Source organism: Oryzias melastigma, linkage group LG12 (assembly GCF_002922805.2).
Source record: "Oryzias melastigma strain HK-1 linkage group LG12, ASM292280v2, whole genome shotgun sequence".
In the NCBI taxonomy this organism is placed as follows: domain Eukaryota; kingdom Metazoa; phylum Chordata; class Actinopteri; order Beloniformes; family Adrianichthyidae; genus Oryzias; species Oryzias melastigma.
Window position 1 is genome coordinate 5,990,074 of NC_050523.1, and position 19,749 is coordinate 6,009,822.

Sequence of the window (19,749 nt, forward strand, 5' to 3'; positions counted from 1 at the left end):
TTCACTGGTTGGTCACAAATTATGAACCACAATACAGCTTGAAACATGTCTCAAGACGTCTTTTTTAATTTAAAGCTGAAGAGTGGTGATGGGACGGAGAAGTTCACATTTAAGTAAAGTGGAGCTCTGGCAAAACTTGTTTAACGTTTTCAAGAGAATTCTGTCAAATTCTTCGAAATTGATAAGAGTTTGCTCCAAATAGCAAAGATTAGACATTTTATTTTAAAGTGGACAATACCGTAACTGATGTTATCCTTGAATCGTTCAAAATCGATGAAAATCTCCCAAACAAGGTGAATGTAGCGGCGTTTACATCAGAGGAGCATCAATTGTTTTGTAGCTCATGATTTCTCTTTTGATTAACTTGAATCCATCACATTTTTTGATGTCATTTTATTTAACTGTGATTCTAACATTGATTTTATTCTCTTGTATTTTAAAGAGGAAATTGCATTTTATTGGAACATTTAAATTAAAAAAATGCATATTTCTGTTTCCTGTAGGGTAAACTCGGAGTTCCTGGTCTGCCGGGATATCCAGGAAGACAAGGACCAAAGGTAAGTAGCACGCTGTGTCAGTCACACAGATAACGTTAATGAATACAGCTTAGATCTGAAGTAGTGAAGCATCCAGGTATCATGCAGTTGATGTCAGTTAATAAAAAGCTGGTCAGAAGACACCATCACTGATCGCAACATCCACACACAAAGAAATATTTTAAAGAGGATGAAAAGAAACAGAAAACAAGACGCCGAAACTGCTGGAAAGCTAAACACAATGGTCACAACGAAACATCGAGTAGGAGCTAATAAGAGCCGTTGTAGCCATTAATCCTCAATAATCATAAATTGTTTTACTTTTTCTTAAGGTTTTTTATATGTTATTGTTGCCAAATGTCCAATATTTCATTCAATTTGACTTTATAATGTATTGATTTCATTTAATTTTATATTTTTTAGCATTAAATAGTTCAATTAGTCAGTCAAAAATGTTTATTTTTTGAAAATACGGACAAATGTCTATGTACAGTATCTTATATTCTATTTATACGTTAATCCAGTTAATTTTATTGTTCAGTATCAAATAGTCAGCTAAAATGTTTAAATTAGGATTAAGTTCTGTGTATTTTCTGCTTGAAATAAAAAAAAAAAAAGTAAACTTTTTTTATTTATAAATTGATCCTTTTTTTGCATTCTTATATGATAATAAAGATACAATTATTTGCGGAGAAAACTTGACTAAATATAGACTATATGATAGAGTAATTTTTTCATAGGAGGAGCGTTTGAGATAATTGAGAATCACTGGCTCAGACTGAGTGAAAATGTGTGTTTGTGTATGAATGAAAACGTGTGGAACTCCTCAGAAAGCTTCGAGCATGTCCAGTAATCAAAGAGCCGATCCTCTCAGAGCTGCTGCCTTCAGCTGCTGCTAGAACACAAACAACTGCAACAAGCCGGGAAGAAAAATCAAAGTTCTGTCTCTCAGATGATAAAAATCCGTCTTTGTCACCTACAGGGATCTCAGGGTTTCCAAGGCTTCCCAGGCGCCAATGGAGAGAAAGGAACTCGGGTGAGACATTCTGTTAATGTTCCTACAAACCACCATAGAAACATTTGTATTTTTTTAAGGTTCATCAGCTTCCCTGAGAGATTTGGTGGAATACACAGTTTTTCATTTGTGAGGTTGATGAGGTCGGACAGAAGGAGATAATGAATCTTTTCTAAACACGCAAATCATTTCCTTATTAAGAACCTCCCACCTCCTATCATTGGATTATTGTGATGATGTAATTTATCTACTCAAGTATGATGGATTATTTTGAAGCGGTAAAATGCTGGTTGATGCTAAAAGGTAACAGTTGTGTTGAGGATCATTTAATGTTTAAAATAAAGGTATTTTTTAAACTAAACTACAGAAGCCGAAAATGGCTTGCCCTAGTTTTTTCTTTTTTTTTAATCTTGTTTATATCAAGATCCACTGTCTTGTTATAAAAAGAAAACAAAGTTTGTTTTCTCGTTACCAAGAATATGAAGAACCTCTCTCCCTTTCCCGCATGGAGAGAAAGAAAACACTCTCCAAACGTTATTTTTTAGTCTATTTTTTATTTATTAGTGGACCTACGCTAATTGAATATTATCTTGATTATCTCGTTACAATGAGAAAACAAACTTTGTTTTCTTGCTATAACAAGTTCTCTCATTATGGAGACATTATCAAAATTATCGATATTTTTACGATATTTTATCTTGGTTTTAACGGAATATTATCTTGATGATCTAGTTTTCTTGTTATATTGAGATATCTTCTTTATAACAAGATACTATCTTGATTATTTTGTTATCACGTAATAACGAGATATTCGTTTTCGGCTTCCGTACTAAACGGCGAAATAAAGTAAACTTTATTCGAGTCATTCACAAACAGTTTTTTATACGCCTTACTATAGAACCCAAAATGTTTCAGAAATCAACTTTCTTGTTCACTAAAGTTGAACATTTTGACAGATTTTGTACCTCAAGAATCCATTTTTGGTCACTAAGCACAAGTAGATTTCATATTTAAAACCCACCGAATTATAATGTCTAAAATCTAACAAAACTGAAGGATTTAAGGTGCACCTCATGGTCCAAAAATAGGGTAATGCTACTTTAACTGACTCTGATTTAATTATAGTTTGTTGCACCAACAACAATAAAATTAACTTTATATAGTTTTTAATTTTAATTATTGCTGATATTACACTGCTGCTACATCTGTTGCATTTAGATGATCCTGTCTTTTATTTTGAAAGGAAGTTGTGTAAATAATTTATTATCAAAATAACTTTTTTATTTGTGCAAAAAAATATCTATACATATGATAATACCATAAATGCAAATAAGTGTTTTATTTTTCCAAATGGTGAATTCAGACTCAGTGGATCCCTCTGGGTTGTCAGTGAAAATCCGCCTGAATGTCTCTTTAAGTGCTATAGATCTCTGATCTAGATTCCACCCTTTGATCTCGCTGTTCTCGTCTGCAGGGGACGGGAGGGAAGCCAGGTCCGCGTGGACAGAGAGGACCGACGGTAAGCCTTACTCAGCACACTCCAGCTCGTCCACAGATGGTGAACTTGGCTCCCGAGTGGCAGCGGAGGCTCCACCCGGCCGCTCCTGAGGGAATTCCGCCTCTCAGGAGCCTCGCTTTGAGTTCTAACAGTAATGTTTGTCTTCTTCAGGGGCCTCGAGGGGAGAGAGGTCCGAGAGGGCCGACAGGAAAAGCCGGACCAAAAGTCAGTAAATAGAAATTCATTTTTTCATTCTTAAAATGTTTTATTAAAAAAAATGTCCCAAAAGTTCCTAAATGTGCTGAAAACTCTCAAATTGGGCCAGTTGAGGGTCACCGTCTCCTGCAGCCATGGGCTCTCTTGTTGCCATGGCAACCACGCTGGGCGACTGAGAAAGTTTTAATAAACGAAGGTCTGTGGCCCCCTATCCTTTCTAAAATAGGTACACTTGCTGGATACAAACAAAACTAAAACACTTTGCTGTGGAAATACTGACATTTAATCTGGAGAATCCTCGATTTATGGGATTTCCTCCTAACAGATTATTATTCATAAACCTGTACTTTGGTCGCATGATTACATTTTAAAGGTTTAGAAAACATCCCTTAAGTGGTTTTCCAGTGGTGACCCCGTTAAGTCACTTAATTTTATCGTCTACATGATGCTAATCTATTTAATAATCTATTAATTTGTAATCTGGAGCCATTTTTTACTACAGTTGTTTCATCTAATTACATTTTAGTAAATATTTCAGAATAAAAATGCTGATCAAGCATAATTTGTAAATATTTAATGTTTTTATTGTTTGACCTAACAACACTTCATTTTTTTTCTTAAAACTGTGGACATTTAGGTGTTTAAATCATAGCCGGTTTTGTTCTTTTAAATTGTACTTATTTTGGTGATTTGGTTCAAAATGTACCAATAAACTTTTCTCGATAAAAGGTATTAATGAATGCATACATTTATTTCTGATAATTTATTATTATTATGGCATTTAGAGCTACATTTAACCTCAAAAAACAACTACACTTCTGTAACAGTGTTAATTATTACTATTTTTTATTTTTTGCCACAGCAATAACAGTAAAAATTGTTACTTTTCCTTATGTTTTATTTTTCAGACTAAGACCTTAAAACAAAACTTTGATTTTTAAAGGACATTAAGGACCCACTGGGAAGAAAATTGTGTTATTTTGGCATTTTTCTCATGAAAAAAGGACACAGGAAATGAAAATTGAGCTTTAAATTGTTTTTATTTATTCAAATCATTATGATGGTAAAATCATTATTGTGGAAAAATCATATTTGTTATATAGAAAATACAATGGGCGTGTCTAAAGCTCCCTTTCTACAAACTCTCAGCAATGGGGAGGAAAAAATTAAATTTATTTTCCTAAACATGACATATTCATAATAATTAAAAAACACTGGTAATATTTTTTAATAGATGAAAAGATGATTGGAGTGAGTCTTAAAGGTGAAAGAAATCCCATAAAATGCCATTAACTTTGATTTTTGTTTGCGTCTCTTCAGGGTAACTCAGGAACTGACGGCCCACCTGGACCTCCTGGAGAGAGGGTACATCCATTTGTTGATGATGAACCTTTTTATTGTGATATGTAGATATTCATCTAAAACCATGTTCCTTTTTAGGGTTTGCCAGGACCTCAGGGACCAACAGGTTTCCCAGGACCAAAGGGGCCTCCTGTGAGTCTGAACTCAACAACACAAACTTCTCCTTTCAGGGATTTATTGGATATTCATGGTTGTGTGAATCTCACAGGGACCTGCAGGGAAGGACGGCTTGCCTGGACATCCTGGACAGCGTGGAGAGACTGTGAGGAGATTATCAATAAGCTCCTCTAAAGTCCACAAACTTGATTTTCTAATGGATTTATTGTTTAATTTGGGTACTTTTAGGGCTTTCAAGGCAAGACCGGCCCTCCTGGTCCTCCAGGTGTGGTTGGACCTCAGGTGAGATGCAGCCACTAAATTATTCCAGCTTAATTTACATTGATGACATTTGTACAGATACATTTTTTTCATTAAAAAAATAGGTTTACATTATTTGGGGAAAAGTGTTTTGTTACAATTGCTCATGCACAAAAACTCAGGCTGCAAGTTGATCAGCCAGAGCTCTTTAGTTCTGCAAAAGTAGATTTATTGTTTTGCTTGCTTTGTGTGAGCCTTTGCATCCATTATGCATGGTCATTTAATAGACTTTCCCTCCAAGCAGAGCTGCTAATGCCAGTGTGTGGGGGCTTTAATGGGTACTAGGCCTCCCACACAGCAAATGTTCAGCTTCTTCTTCTCATGCTCTGTCAAAAAAAAAAATGCAGAAACTCTGTTTGTAAATTATGGATTTTATTCACTTTGTCTCTGCTAGTGTAGTTTGTGTTCTTCACACCTCCTCTGCATATTTGTTTTGGGTTTCATTTGGTGACTGGTTTGCAACTTTAGGGACCGACTGGTGAAACTGGACCAATGGGAGATCGGGGCCACCCTGGACCCCCGGGCCCACCCGGAGAGCAGGGTCTTCCTGGTGCTGCAGGGAAAGAGGGAGCTAAGGTGAAAACTTTGACAATTTATCCCTACATGTCCCCGATTCTGTTCAGAAAGTCCCAGAAATGACAAGTTCTTTGGTGTTTTGGTTGTCAGGGTGACCCGGGTCCTGCTGGGCCTGCCGGTAAGGATGGCCCCCCTGGTCCAAGAGGTTTTCCTGGAGAGAGAGGTCTTCCTGGTCCTGTGGTTAGTGGTATTTTCTGCTGTGGATTTGAGAAGATTTTTCAAATCTTTATTGTTTACGATTATTACACAGGAAATCGAGGCTTTGAATTTATGTCAGATCCTGCAAAAGAACATTATCCAGACTTTTACAATATTCCAAATGATACTCCCAGCTTATTAACAAGCAATCGATTTTCCACCACTCGAGGAATCATACATTATTCACTGCACCAGCTCCCCTTCAGCCTGCAGCCTGTTTGCTGCTGTATTGGTAAATAACAGGCTTTTTCATCTGATCAGTTCTTAGGAGACAACCTGAGGTTTTCCGCCTCACGCTGAGCTAGTTTGAAGATAAAGAGTTGGTTTTGAGGCAGGATATGTGCTTGCCCAACAAATGTTTTTGTTTTCTAAAGCTTTGATTTGCCATCGCTCCGCAGGGGGCTCACGGCCTGAAAGGCAACGAGGGTCCTCCTGGCCCACCTGGCCCTGCTGTGAGTATCAGACATCCATATCTTTACTCCACCTTCCCTGTTCTGCCTCTGAAAAGTTTCTCCTCTTACATAATACGGCTTATCTAATGCTGATCTTGTTCTTGATTTTTGATGAGTCGTAAATTATATATATTTTTTTGCTTTATAATGATGTCGTAGGGTTCTCCTGGTGAGCGAGGTCCTGCTGGCCCAGCCGGACCTACAGGCCTCCCTGGACGTTCTGGACCTCAGGGACCTCCGGGACCTGCTGGAGAGAAAGGCGGACCGGTAATAAAAAAAAAATATTTAAACATCTAAAGCTATGAACACACCAGCTATGTATTCAGCTATAGCTACTTGAACGCACTTCTAACATAATGTGTTCAAATCTCGCGAATCTTATCCAGGATTTTTCTTTCACAGTTTTATTCCAATAAATGAAAGACTTAATGTCATAATTGCGGCCGTTCACAAACTGCAATTATTAAATTCTCCTCCATGATCCAATGTTTAGCGCTTCCGTCAAAGAAAAGTGACGAAATCCGTACCAAATCAAAGTCCCTGATTGGTCAAAGTTCAAATGGTTTAAGTTTAACGTGAGTTCAGTAGCTGATCGTTTTGTTCTTTTGAGCCCAAAACTGACTTTAAAACTTGTGTAGCGAGGTATAACATACATTTTGAACTTGGAAGCTCGAAAACCGCAGAAAGCTACATGGATTTTTAATCAGAAGTGATCACGAGGTCGGCGTGAACGTAGCATTACGTGCAAACTTCAAGAGAGTCAGTTTTCCATCTAAAAGAAAAAAAATTAATGATATTTTAATAATAGGGAGAGAAAGGACCTCAAGGCCCTGCTGGAAGAGATGGTATTCAAGGACCTGTGGGTCTGCCAGGACCTGGAGGACCTCCTGGACCCCCTGGAGAAGATGGAGATAAGGTAACACCTACTTATAAAGTATAAATCTTCAATGTGATATATTTTTTTCTGCCCACATTTATTGTGGACTATCGCACAACTTCACATCTTTATAAGTGTCCCTAAAACTGTATGATACATTTTTATTTTATTTTAATACCTTTAAAAGGCTAATCAGCCTTGTTGCTCTTTTGTAACGCTTCACACAAAATGACAAAAAGAGGCCTGGGATTTTTATTCGTGTCAAAAGTGACACTTTATCCCATCTAAAAACATTTACAGTCCGATCCGCTGCGGAGATGCTAAGAGATCATCTCTTATCCTTTGAAGAAAAGCTTACCAGGGGTTCCTGGCGTGCAGACAGACGCACGGACCGCTGAGGATGTTTGCCGTTCAGATTAAAAGAAACCCCGCATGCACAAATTCAGACACTTCCACATCCAAGTCCTGTCTACAGGGACCAGACAGCTCTGAGTTTCATTTAGTAGACAAAGAGAGTTGTCTGGCAAAGCCCCAGAGCATGTGCCTCCAGCTCAGAGGAATTACAAACAGCAACACAACAGAGGCTTTAAAAAGCTGAGCAAAGGGCCCAATTTGGAGTATTTTTGAATCATTTTTATATATATATTATATTTTTTTGCCAATAACTCATGAAAGCACTTCAGGTGTGAACTTTTAGAGACGCAATAAAAAAATAAAATGCAGAGAGTCCTGATGGGTTATTTTACTTTATGTTTCCAATAAATGTGAAGATTGTTGTTTGATCATTTCACAGGGAGAGATCGGAGAGCCAGGACAGAAAGGGGGTAAAGGGGACAAAGGAGAACATGTGAGTGCTTCATCTTCGTTGCATTTTTATTCTTTCAAGTGTTGATATTTTGAGCTTTTTCCAATTTTCCTTTGAGCGACTCATTGATATGTGTGTTTTCTGCAGGGTCCCCCAGGTCCCACCGGCCCTCAAGGACCTGTTGGAGCACCGGGTCCTGCTGTAAGTGTTCTATTGGTGTTCCTGCCTTGTGATCTAATGTATCGGATTTAACTTTATGCTGCTTTGTGCAGGGGGCCGACGGTGAGCCAGGTCCCAGAGGTCAGCAGGGTATGTTCGGCCAGAAGGGAGACGAAGGGTCAAGAGGTTTCCCTGGACCTCCAGGTCCAGTTGGATTGCAGGTTAGAGCAACGATGAGTATTTTCCGCTCACCTGATTTGAAGACGCACCGTCAATGAACGGTCTATTTTTGAACTTATGTGATGGTGGACTGAACTAAAGATGCATTAAGCAAGACAAAAGAGTCTTGGATAAGTCCGACCTTCAGAGTTCATTACCTGCATTCACAGTGACTCGTGAACTTGTTTGTAACATGCTACACATTAGCCGTTAGCCGCGTTAATGTATTCACAATGCCAGTAACTCACAACCTTGTTTGCAACAGTTAAAAAAAAAAAAGATTGATACAGCCAAAACAAATGTTATTGCTATGCTAACTCCTAACCTGGTTAGTAAAACGTAGCAGCTCGTTAAAAAACATATAGATACCGCTAAATCAAACATTAGGCTACTATGACTATGCTAACTCCTTACGTTGTTAGTAAAGCCCAACAAAAAAGAAATAAACACAGTGATGCTATATGTTAGCCACATTAGCCTTGTTAGCATATATTCACAAAAACACCGAAATTCATCAAAAAACATATTGATACTGCTAAAACAAACATTAGGTTACTATGACAATGCTAACTGCAAATGTTGATAGTACAAGTAAAAAAAAAAAAAAAAAAAAGGCCTACTACAAGTTAGCTTAGCTGCATTAGCATATTCGCAATAACACCCCAAATTTTTTACATGCTTAACTTCTAATGTTGTCAGTACACGTAAAAGAAAAAAAAACCATTCACAATATCACCCAAACTTGTTTACAACTCGTAAAACAGTAGATTGATACTGCTTAAACAAGCACTACTACGACTACACTAATTCCCAATCTTGTTGGTAACACGTAAAAAAAAAAAAAAGACGCAGTCCGACACCGCTACACATTAGCGTTTTCACAAAAACACACAAATTTGCTTGCAAGTCGTTAAAAAAACACATTGAAACTACTAAAACAAACATTAGGCTACTATGACTATGCTAATTCCTAATGTTTATAGCAAAGCGTGAAAAAAAATAAATAAATACAGTCTGTCAGTGCTATATGTTAGCCACATTAGCCATGTTAGCTTTTACAAAAACACCTAAACTTGTTTGTAACTTGTCAAAAAAGATATTGGAACTGCCAAGACCAACATTAGGTTACTGTGGCTATGCTAACTCCTAATGTTGTTTATACACGTAAAAGAAAAAAAAAAAACGTTAGCAGCATAAGCAAATTCACAATATCACCCAAAATTGTTTAAACTCGTAAAACAGCAGACTGATTCTGCTTAAACAAGCACTACTGTGACTACATTAGGAACCACTCTGACACCGCTACATGCTAGCCACGTTAGCTACATTAGTGTGTACACAAACACCAAACGTGTTTGCATAAAAAAAGGACTGATACCGCTAGAACAAATGCTACCATAACTACACTAACTCCCAACCTTGTTAGTAACATGTAAAAAAAATAAATTTCTGGCAAAGATAGAAGTTAGCTTATTTATAATAGCATCCAACTTTATTTGCAATTCATAAAACAAAACAATAAAACACTGATATTTTGACATAGTGCTGCATAGCTCTTTTAATCACTTTGATGTGAGTAATCACAACCAGAATGAATTCAAACATAAGGTGCTCCGTATTAAGGTAGACAATTTTTTTGTTTTGTTTTTTAATTTAGGCATTTTAATGTAAGTGCGCATTATAATGCCAAAAATCTGGTAATGACAGCATGAAAAATGTATCTTGGAAACCTAACAAAATCGTCTGAACTCCTCAGGGCTTACCTGGTCCACCCGGTGAGAAAGGTGAAACTGGAGACGTCGGTCAGATGGTGAGAGCAGTTCGTCCACACCTTAACTAATCCTGTCACAGATTACTTCTCATTCTAAACTTGGTCCACTCTTTCTGCTTAAGGGTCCACCTGGTCCTCCTGGTCCTAGGGGTCCCTCGGGACCTCCAGGAGCTGATGGCCCTCAGGGACCTCCTGGTGGAATTGGAAACCCTGGTGCTGTTGGAGAAAAGGTAATCCATCCTCTGGATATTGACATTTAAATGGCGATGTGTGCAGTGATGCTCAATTTTCAAAATAAAAGTCTGACAAAAGCAATTTGATTCCCAACAGTTTGACTGGATGTTAAGAGAATAAAGAGTCATCATGACTAAATTTACACATTACTGAAAAGGGGGCTCATAGTCACTTTGGAAGTGATCAGAAAATGCGTCTTGTTGATTTATTTGTTTGGATTAGTCAATACTTTCACCTTTTGCTCCTTTATAGTATTCCGAGGAGAGTCCACACACACAAACACACACAAACACACACAGCCCCGTGGACTACTAATCGGACTTCAGCTGATCCGGCGTTTTATGAGCTGGCAGGCGTCCTGCACTTTTCTCCTGTGATTTCTCAAGCACCCCCTTCGGTGGACATGAGCCGGGTGTCGAGGGGGGGCTTGAACATAAAAGCCGGCGCGTGTTGATAAAGCGCGAGCTGAGCTTTCCAGCGAGCATCTCCAAATGCTTAGTGTGGATTTTATGACAGCAGCAGGAGAGGTTTTGGGAAAACAAGTCTGACATTAATTAGGAGACTCCATTGATGTTGAAAATATAGAGGGGGGGGGCTCATGCTTGAGGGGATCTGGATGTGCTTATCATAGCACATCGCAGCGGAGCTCTGGCACTGCCGAGCCGGGCGATCGATTTGCTCCGTCCAAACATGACGTGGACTAATATTTTGCCTGAAAAACTGGTGCGGCTGACTGTACGGCCTCGCGGGGAGGACAGCAGGTTTATGTGACAGTGAATAATGAGAGCGGCTGTGCAGATAGGCCAGTCAACAGGGCCACTCTTTGATAAGGCAGGAGGACAAGATGTATGGCCGGAGTCCAGTGAGAACAGTAAGGTCAGAGCATTTTCTCGCTTCAGCCGCACCATCCAGCCGCGTTTGATGGATTGAAATCTCTTGTGTCGTCTCTTTCTGTTCCCATTTGGGTGACAAGGGCATTGAGCCGGTCAGGGCTGCTGCAAACGAAGGGATTTTTTAGAGGCACGAACCAGCGACAAATCCACTGACAGATAATGACTCTCTCCCACCTAACAACTCCTCAACCTCCTCTTTCAGGGAGATGCTGGGGAAACAGGCGAACCAGGACCTCAGGGAGAAGTCGGCCCACCGGTGAGTTATTGTTCTTTTCTTTATTTAAATAATTAAATGTATTCTTCCAAGTTAAAATTTACCACTATTTGTTTGGGCTTTGTCATCGTCTTATTGTTTGTGCTGGGAATTTGTTTAGGGTCCAAGGGGAGAACGTGGAGAAAAGGGAGAAGGAGGTCCTGCCGGTGCTGCAGGACCTCCTGGCCCCAAAGGCCCACCTGGAGATGATGGTCCAAAAGGCAGCCCAGTAAGATCTGGTTCCCCCTCTAACCCTCAGTGTTTAGGGTCATGAATCAATGTCCTTTCATAGAGAATAGAAAAAAAAATGTATTGCATTGTGACCAAAAAAGGTTAAGCAGCTTTTATATTTGTTTTAGGGCCCAAGTGGCTTCCCGGGAGACCCTGGCCCACCTGGAGAGCCCGGTCCAGCTGTAAGTTAGACATAAGATTTAATTTCATTTGTGGATTTGGAGGATTTCACAGCTTTTGACCACGTTTCCTGTCATTTAAGGGTTTAGATGGTCCAGCTGGTGACAAGGGAGATGATGGAGAGGCCGGTCAGCCTGTGAGTGTCATTTTTTGTGTGTTTTGCAAGTCTTTCTTAAAATATGTAAACATTAAAACGGCCACATTTTATTTGATTTTTTTCTTTTAACCAGGGTTCACCTGGACCCACAGGAGAGTCAGGTCCTTCTGGACCACCCGGAAAAAGAGTAAGTACTTAAAAAAAATGTTTTCTGTGTCCAGATGTTCCTGATTTGTACCCTGGTTTGTGAATATTGATAAAATTATGTTCAATAGGGGCCCCCTGGACCTGCAGGACCTGAAGGAAGACAAGGAGAGAAAGGAGGAAAGGTTGCTTGAAAATAATGTTTCATCAGAATTTTCTTGTTCATATTTTTCATATTTCAAACTCTCACAACATTTCTATGAATTTTGTTTGTTTGAAAGGGAGAGCCCGGCATAGAAGGTCCTCCAGGAAAGACAGGCCCTGTTGGGCCTCAAGGATCACCTGGCAAGCCCGGTTCTGAAGGTCTTCGGGGTATTCCTGGCGCAGTTGTACGTATTGTGCTATTCACCTTTAATATTGATGATTCACTGTAATATTTTTATACAGCAACAAATAAAAGTAGTAGATTTATGTGGATTAAGGAGAAAACTTGAACTGAACTGGGAGAAACTAATCAAATCTTTGCAGGGAGAACAAGGACTTCCTGGTTCTCCAGGGCCAGATGGACCTCCTGGACCTATGGTGAGTTCAAAATAGTTGTCTCTGGTTAAAGACCTACACAATGTTCTGTGATCAGACCTGACATGTTTTTTTTTCTTTAGGGCCCTCCTGGTTTACCTGGATTGAAAGGAGACACTGGTGTAAAAGGAGAAAAGGTACGTCAGTGCAGGACTGATGGGAAAGGCCTACAGAAAATGTCTGTAAACCAATACTTTGGTTGCCATGGTTTTCTTATAGAACCCCATAAACCTGTTTCAGGATAAATGAGAAGTGTCTATGTGGACATTAAATTCATGTCTGTGAGATGTTGACGTTCACAAACTTTTTTTTTCTTCACAGGGTCATCCAGGACTTATTGGGCTTATTGGGCCTCCAGGTGAACAGGGAGAGAAGGGTGACAGAGGTCTTCCTGGCCCCCCAGGGTCACATGGCCCTAAAGGAGACAATGTAAGGCTGGGACAGAACATCTCTCGAGTTGGAAAGCTGTTTGTGTATCATGAAACTGACTGAAAACAGACTTGATTCTAATGTTTTATAACCATCTCTCTTTCAGGGTATTGCTGGTCCTACAGGTCCACTTGGTCCCCTTGGTCCACCTGGACCACCTGTAAGTCAATAACCTGGTTTGCTCTACTTCCTGTTTATCAGGACTCGTCTTGATGACTTTTTATATGTCTTTAGGGCCCTCCAGGTCCCAAAGGAGCAAAAGGTTCATCTGTAAGTGTTTAGTTTTGGTCACATTCTTACTAAATTGATCAATTCTCTTCATTGTGGACTAAAAATTGGTTTATTCTGTCCTGGTTAGGGTCAAACTGGACCAAAGGGAGAGTCTGGTATCCCTGGACCTCCTGGTCCTCCTGTAAGTACTTGATCATTCTCATAGCTTTCCTCGCTAAAAGACATTTCTATCATCTGTATCTGGATTTTAATCCAGTATTTGTCTTCTTCTATGACAGGGTCCTCCTGGTGATGTCATCCACCCACTTCCCATCGCAGCTCCAGCAATGAAGGGCAGGACGCGCAGGAACATCGACGCTAGCCAGCTAGTGGACGACGCAGCCACGGATGCTAACTACAAGGACTACGATGACGGCATGGAGGAAATCTTTGGCTCACTTAACTCTCTGAAGCTGGAGATCGAGCAGATGAAGCATCCGCTGGGAACGCAGAGCAACCCGGCAAGAACCTGCAAGGACCTGCAGCTCTGCCACCCTGACTTTGCAGATGGTATGGACCCCTTTGTGTCAAAAAAGACATGTCTGGAAACCGCTTTAGATTCTTTATGAAGAAGAAGAAGAAGAAGAAGGATTTTAATACGGACTCAAGGTCCAAAACAACACAGACTATAAAAAACAAACAACATTCATAAATATAAGATACAGTAATAATTCATATAAAAGTACTAATACCAATAGACATAAGAATCAATGTAAAAACCCATATTACAAACTTAAAAATAGAAGGGCTTAAAAAATGCATCCATACCAGAACCTCCAGATTGAAGACTGATATCTAAGAGTGCTCTGCTTTACATTGGTGAGGGCTAAAATAATTTCATTCTCTGAGGCATTAAGACGTTGGATAAAACCACAAGTAAAATGTCTTAAAAGAGCCTGGAGAGTGTGAATACCAGCACCAACAAACATATCACTGGCACTGCACCACCGTGGCCTTCCTAATAGAATCCTCAGGGCATCATTATAAGCAACTTGTAGCTTTTGCATGCTAGATGCCCTGTAGTTAATCCACAGGTGTGGTGTATACAGAGCAGTGCAGTAAGATTTAAATAAAAGTATTTTAACATGATCAGAACATGAATAAAACCTGCGTGCAAGAGTGTTATCTTGAGCATATAAAAGAGCACATTGTCTACGGATGTCGTCATCAGACATATTGTCATTGATAACATGGCCAAGATATTTAACTTAATGACAGACATCAAGCTCAGTATTGCACAATTTAAAAGCAGGAAACTTCAATGACACATCATCCTTAGTACGAAAAATAAGCAGAGCACTCTTATTTGCATTATATAAAACATCATTTTTAAAACCAAAACTGGAACAGACATTTAAAAGCTCTTGCAAACCGGAGCTGCTGGGACTAAAAACCACTAAATCGTCCGCATACATTAAATGATTTACTTTAAAACTGCCAATCATACATCCGGTGTTGCATGCATTTAATTCATTTGACAGGTCATTCATATAGAAATTAAAGAGAACTGGGGACAGTATGCCCCCCTGCCTCACCCCGTTGCTCACGCCAAAAGACTGGGAAACACACTGCCCCCATCTGATCTGCATTTTCTGATTAGTGTACCAGTAGGACAAAATTCGTACAATTATCCATGGTACACCCCGTTTGATCATCTTTAAAAACGAAGTACTTTGAAGTAGTAGTTAAATAAGAATTTGGATTAAACTCAAAGTCATTTTTTTATCAGCAGTTTTTTTTTTTTTTTTAAAAAGCACCAAATAATAGAAATATAACTAAAAGCAAAAACTTTTACATGCATTTACATTAAATTTTCTTCTCAGTTTGGCATAGCTGGTTACTGCACAAGCCTTTTAATGTTTTTACAACTAGTAAATGTAGCAAAATCAAAAAAATACATGCATTTGCTGAATTTCAATTTTCATTTACATTGAATTTATATTAAAAAGTCTGACTTTCAAGTGGCCAATGACTGACTAAGACTAAACCAAGGAAAGTTTATCTTAAAAAATGAAAGCAACAAAATAACAGCCACTATAGTCTTATGAGGTTATGCAAAAGTTCTGCAGACAGTTATAGGCATGTTGGAGGAAATCTTCATGAAAATGATTTGTTATTATTTTTTAAATAATGTGACCCAAACATTGTTTTTACAAAGATGGGAGGCAATTTAGAGACAAACAACTGTTTGGACTGGGACTGTAAAGAAATGTGTAGCGGCATGTGAAAGACACTAACCCCTTTAACAGCGCAGCTTCGGCTCCAGTGTTGACCTTGTTTATTACTCTTCAACTGTTTACGCAAATAATAAAATGCCAACAGATTCTGATGTGGAGAAAAGTGGATTTACTAAAGTAAAGTGTGGCATTTCAGGGCAAAACCACTTTACTAAAAAAGTGTTGCATATCGGAGCAAGTCGCTATCTAAACGTAAAGTGTTGCATGTTTGCACAAAGTTGCTTTGCTAACACAGTGTTACATATCAGCAACAAGCCACTTTCCAACTGCTAAGTTTTGCATATCGTCACAAAATCAATTTTTTAATGTAAAGTGTTGTATATTGGAGCAAAGTCACTTTCCAAACAAAGTGTTGTGTATGGACACAAAGCCACTTTCCTATTGCTAAGTGTTGCATACCGGCTCAAAGCCGCCTTACTAAAGTAAAATGTGCCCTAACCCTATAAAGTTACTTAACTAATGTAAAGTGTTGCATATCGGAACAAAGTTGCTATACTAATGTTAAGTGTTGCATGTTGGAGCAAAGTCACTTTCCAAACCAAAAGTGTTGTGTATGGACACAAAGCCACTTTCCAAACGTAAAGTGTTGCATATCGGCACAAAGCTGCTTTCCAATCGCTAAGTGTTGCATATCGGTGCAAAAACGCTTTACTAACAAAGTATTGCATATTGGCACTTTCTAAACGCCTCACTAAAGTAAAATGCGCCATAACCCTATAAAGTTGCTTAACTAGTGTAAAGTGTTGCATATTGGTGCAAAGCTGCTTTACCAACATAAAGTGTTGCATATTGGCACTTCCTAAACGCCTTACTAAAGTAAAATGTGCCAAAACCCTATAAAGTTACTTAACTAATGTAAAGTGTTGCATATTGGAACAGTCACTTTCCAAATTTACAGTGTTGCACATGGGCTCAAGACTGCTTTACTAACAAAGTGTGCCATACTTTGCCTTACTAAAGTAAAGTGTTGCATATTGGTCCAAAGCAGTTCCACTAACGTAAAGTTTCGCCAAAGTCACAAAGCAAGAATTCATTGTTATAACGTTAATTGTGGAAACGGTCAAAGAGTTGCAGTATTTCAAAGAGCTTATGGTAATTGTCGTTGCCGGCGACAGCTCCAGTGTTGAAGAGTTAAGTAAGGTTATATAATACGTTTTGTCGATGATCTGTCACAGTTATTTTAAATTAGAAGACTCCGACAGCAAGTATTGGAACCAATAACTGGTCACAGTTTATTTTGAAAAGTATTGACATCTTCTGAAATCCAGCTGCAAATTAACTAAGTTTTTAATAAATCTGGATGATTGTAGAGATTTATGCTAATTTACCCAAAACCATGCTCTCTCTTGTGATTTTTTTGTTTGTTTTTTTTAAACCCCACAGTCAAAGTACTTGGTATTTCTTAAAATATAATACTTTTATTTTAAATTTCAATAAGCTGCAGTCCTGAAGTCTCCCATGAATAATTCTGACTCACAACATCTTTGATATATCCACACTTAATCCGTCCATTACTGAATTTCATTTGCCTAATGCATGAAGTGTTGGTGCACGTGTGTGCTCATGCAACTCAGCAGGAAGGTCCGGCAGCAATCAGTCCTTAATAAAACCATTTGAAACATTTGCTGAAAGTTTGATTTCCCATTTAGAAAACCTACAAACTATACATAAGAAATGGGATATTTTGAATAACCTGTTTTGTCTGAGAAAGTTACAGCAAAGTATCTGCTGATAAATTAGAATTTGATCTTTTTTTTCTTTTAAATGTTTCAGCATTAACTCTGCAGAGATAAGCTTTTTCAGAGATCATCTATTTATTGTGACCTTGCAAACTTATCATTTAATCAAAAGTATAGACACAGTATAGATCATTTATATATGTTGGTGCAAACGCGGTTCTAGGACTGTTTTTGTGCTTTTTTGACTGATAAAAATATTTTATTCTTAAGACACCAAGAAAAGTTTTGAAATTAAAAAAGGAATAATTGGTTCCCTGATTAATCATTTACCAGTCCATAATAATGGTAATCCGTTCACATATATTGGATTTAGATCCGATCTGAATGACTGGAGATAAGATGTCTGTACCCTCATTCTCTCTGTGCTTTCCGGCTCTCCTTCATCTTTGCAGGCGAGTACTGGATTGATCCGAACCAGGGCTGCTCACGGGACTCCTTCAAGGTTTACTGCAACTTCACAGCAGGCGGAGAGAGCTGCATCTTCCCCGATAAGAAGTCTGAAGGGGTACGTGTGGTACACTGGCAAGCGGGCGAGCAGGCGGGCGGGTGGGGACACCAGAGACACGTCGGGGAGCGTGGGGAGGCTGCGGCGTAAAAGCAAACATTTTCTGCTATTTTCAGCCTCCCGTCTGTGATTGACTGCAAAGCAGTGTAGGCTGAAGACGTTCCACATGAGAAAACGCTCCTTTTCTCCTCACAGAGGGGACTAACTGCTGTGAGCGCTGTATAAATAACTCCAGCATCTCAGGATTTGTGACTTCTGTACCTGCGCGTGTACCAGCGTAATTAGCCTCGCCGCAGCCGCCCGGAGTGATGCTGACAGGACGACGTGCGAGATGATTCATCAGTTATTTTACAAGCGTAGCTGGAGGGGGTGACAACTTCCTCGCCCCAGCCTTGATCACATTTTCCCCCCCAACTGATCCCCACTCTGTTGCCTCAGCGCCACTTTTGGAAGTGCCTCTCATAAACAGCGTTTGGCAGGCGACAGACGCACTTTGGGTTCATTATGCATGAGTGAGCAGAAAAGAGGGGAGCGTGGAGACATTGTTCCCAACTGCTCAGAAGGTTGTGCGGCTCCGCGGCGCTGCAGCCCTACGATCCCGCTCTCAGAGGAACTGAGGTTTATGTAGGCCCAGAATAATGAAGCTGACTTTACGGCACGCTGGCGTTCAGACACTCTCATTTGTGTCAGCACTGGAAAAAAATAGCCGGCGCTGTCACTTTTAGCATTTAAAATAAAAACACTCCCTCGTGTGCTTGAGATGGTTCATGTGAGGGCGCCGAGCTGCTGCTTTATTGTACAGAAGCAGCTTTGTAGCTAAAGCCATTGTTACACTCGAATTAGTTTTTTGATCTAATTTATATCTATGACCTTTTTCTAAAAATCTGCAGTGTTTACGCTTCATTCTCAAAGCGTATTCATGTTTTTCCCCATTACAACAATCACTGCAAAGTACTACTACGAACAAACATTTTTAAGGTGGAATCCAAATATTCACATCAATTCTTGTTTTGCACAAAAAGCTGCTTTTTATTACCATATTTTTCAGAGTAGAAGTCACATATTATTTGCACAGTTTGGTCAGCCCTTACCAAAAATTAATATACTTAAGTTTGTTTTAAGTACACTTTTTTTTAAAATTAAAAATTATGCTACTATTGCAGGCCGTTTGTGGCATTTTCGGTTCATGCTTCCACTTATTTTGCTTTCGTTTAAGCTCCCAACCAAAACGTTAAATAATGTAAAGGATGCAAAATTCTCCTTAAATTGTGAGAAGCACATTTTTCCCGCCATCAAGCTCCATCAAGTCATAAATTTTGATTTTTTGAACAGGATATCATCCTTTTTTGGTTACTTTTTTTAAACCTGTTTTTGCCAACAGACATTTTTTTGCATGAAGTTTCTCGCCAACTCTCTAGTCTGGTGGAAGCAGGTGAAGGTAACCTTCAAGGCAGCATGGGTTTAATGTACGCTATTTCCAAGCAATAGATTATCTCTGGCCCATCCTTCATTATCGCATTATGCCGCTGATGACAGCTCTTTATCAAACTCTGCTCTCTAATTATGGAGACATTTTTCACTGTCACGGCGGGGACCATTAGAGCCGTCTCCTGTTGGCCAACTCACAGCTGTTAATGGCATAACAAAGTTAGAGCCGCCGGCTCCGAGCACCAACGAAGGACACAGACAGCCCGTCATTTCAAAATAAATCACTGTGTACTCCTGAATTTTTTAGCAGCAATTAGCTACCAGATGTGTTTTCTAGAGAACAAAATGGGTTCAGAAATGTTCTGGTGGATGTGACGGAGGACGGTTTTAGGTCTGGAAGACGCCGCAGTGGACGAAGAGAAGACACAA

General features: G+C 39.3%; 1 protein-coding gene across 2 annotated transcripts in view; it reads left to right on the plus strand.

Moving 5' to 3' along the window:
* Positions 1–19,749, plus strand: part of col5a1 (procollagen, type V, alpha 1) — a 98,797-nt gene that overhangs the window by 70,439 nt on the left and 8,609 nt on the right. For both annotated transcript variants that reach the window (XM_024298811.2, XM_024298810.2), the window contains exons 31-63: positions 504–557; positions 1,519–1,572; positions 3,026–3,070; positions 3,221–3,274; positions 4,586–4,630; positions 4,706–4,759; positions 4,836–4,889; positions 4,973–5,026; positions 5,513–5,620; positions 5,711–5,800; positions 6,217–6,270; positions 6,430–6,537; positions 7,079–7,186; positions 7,941–7,994; positions 8,100–8,153; positions 8,225–8,332; positions 10,087–10,140; positions 10,224–10,331; positions 11,431–11,484; positions 11,603–11,710; positions 11,841–11,894; positions 11,975–12,028; positions 12,123–12,176; positions 12,265–12,318; positions 12,415–12,522; positions 12,662–12,715; positions 12,796–12,849; positions 13,034–13,141; positions 13,248–13,301; positions 13,376–13,411; positions 13,500–13,553; positions 13,651–13,921; positions 17,780–17,892. In XM_024298811.2, coding sequence (XP_024154579.1) covers positions 504–557; positions 1,519–1,572; positions 3,026–3,070; positions 3,221–3,274; positions 4,586–4,630; positions 4,706–4,759; positions 4,836–4,889; positions 4,973–5,026; positions 5,513–5,620; positions 5,711–5,800; positions 6,217–6,270; positions 6,430–6,537; positions 7,079–7,186; positions 7,941–7,994; positions 8,100–8,153; positions 8,225–8,332; positions 10,087–10,140; positions 10,224–10,331; positions 11,431–11,484; positions 11,603–11,710; positions 11,841–11,894; positions 11,975–12,028; positions 12,123–12,176; positions 12,265–12,318; positions 12,415–12,522; positions 12,662–12,715; positions 12,796–12,849; positions 13,034–13,141; positions 13,248–13,301; positions 13,376–13,411; positions 13,500–13,553; positions 13,651–13,921; positions 17,780–17,892 — 2,490 coding nt within the window. The remainder of the gene's footprint in view (positions 1–503; positions 558–1,518; positions 1,573–3,025; positions 3,071–3,220; positions 3,275–4,585; positions 4,631–4,705; positions 4,760–4,835; positions 4,890–4,972; positions 5,027–5,512; positions 5,621–5,710; positions 5,801–6,216; positions 6,271–6,429; positions 6,538–7,078; positions 7,187–7,940; positions 7,995–8,099; positions 8,154–8,224; positions 8,333–10,086; positions 10,141–10,223; positions 10,332–11,430; positions 11,485–11,602; positions 11,711–11,840; positions 11,895–11,974; positions 12,029–12,122; positions 12,177–12,264; positions 12,319–12,414; positions 12,523–12,661; positions 12,716–12,795; positions 12,850–13,033; positions 13,142–13,247; positions 13,302–13,375; positions 13,412–13,499; positions 13,554–13,650; positions 13,922–17,779; positions 17,893–19,749) is intronic.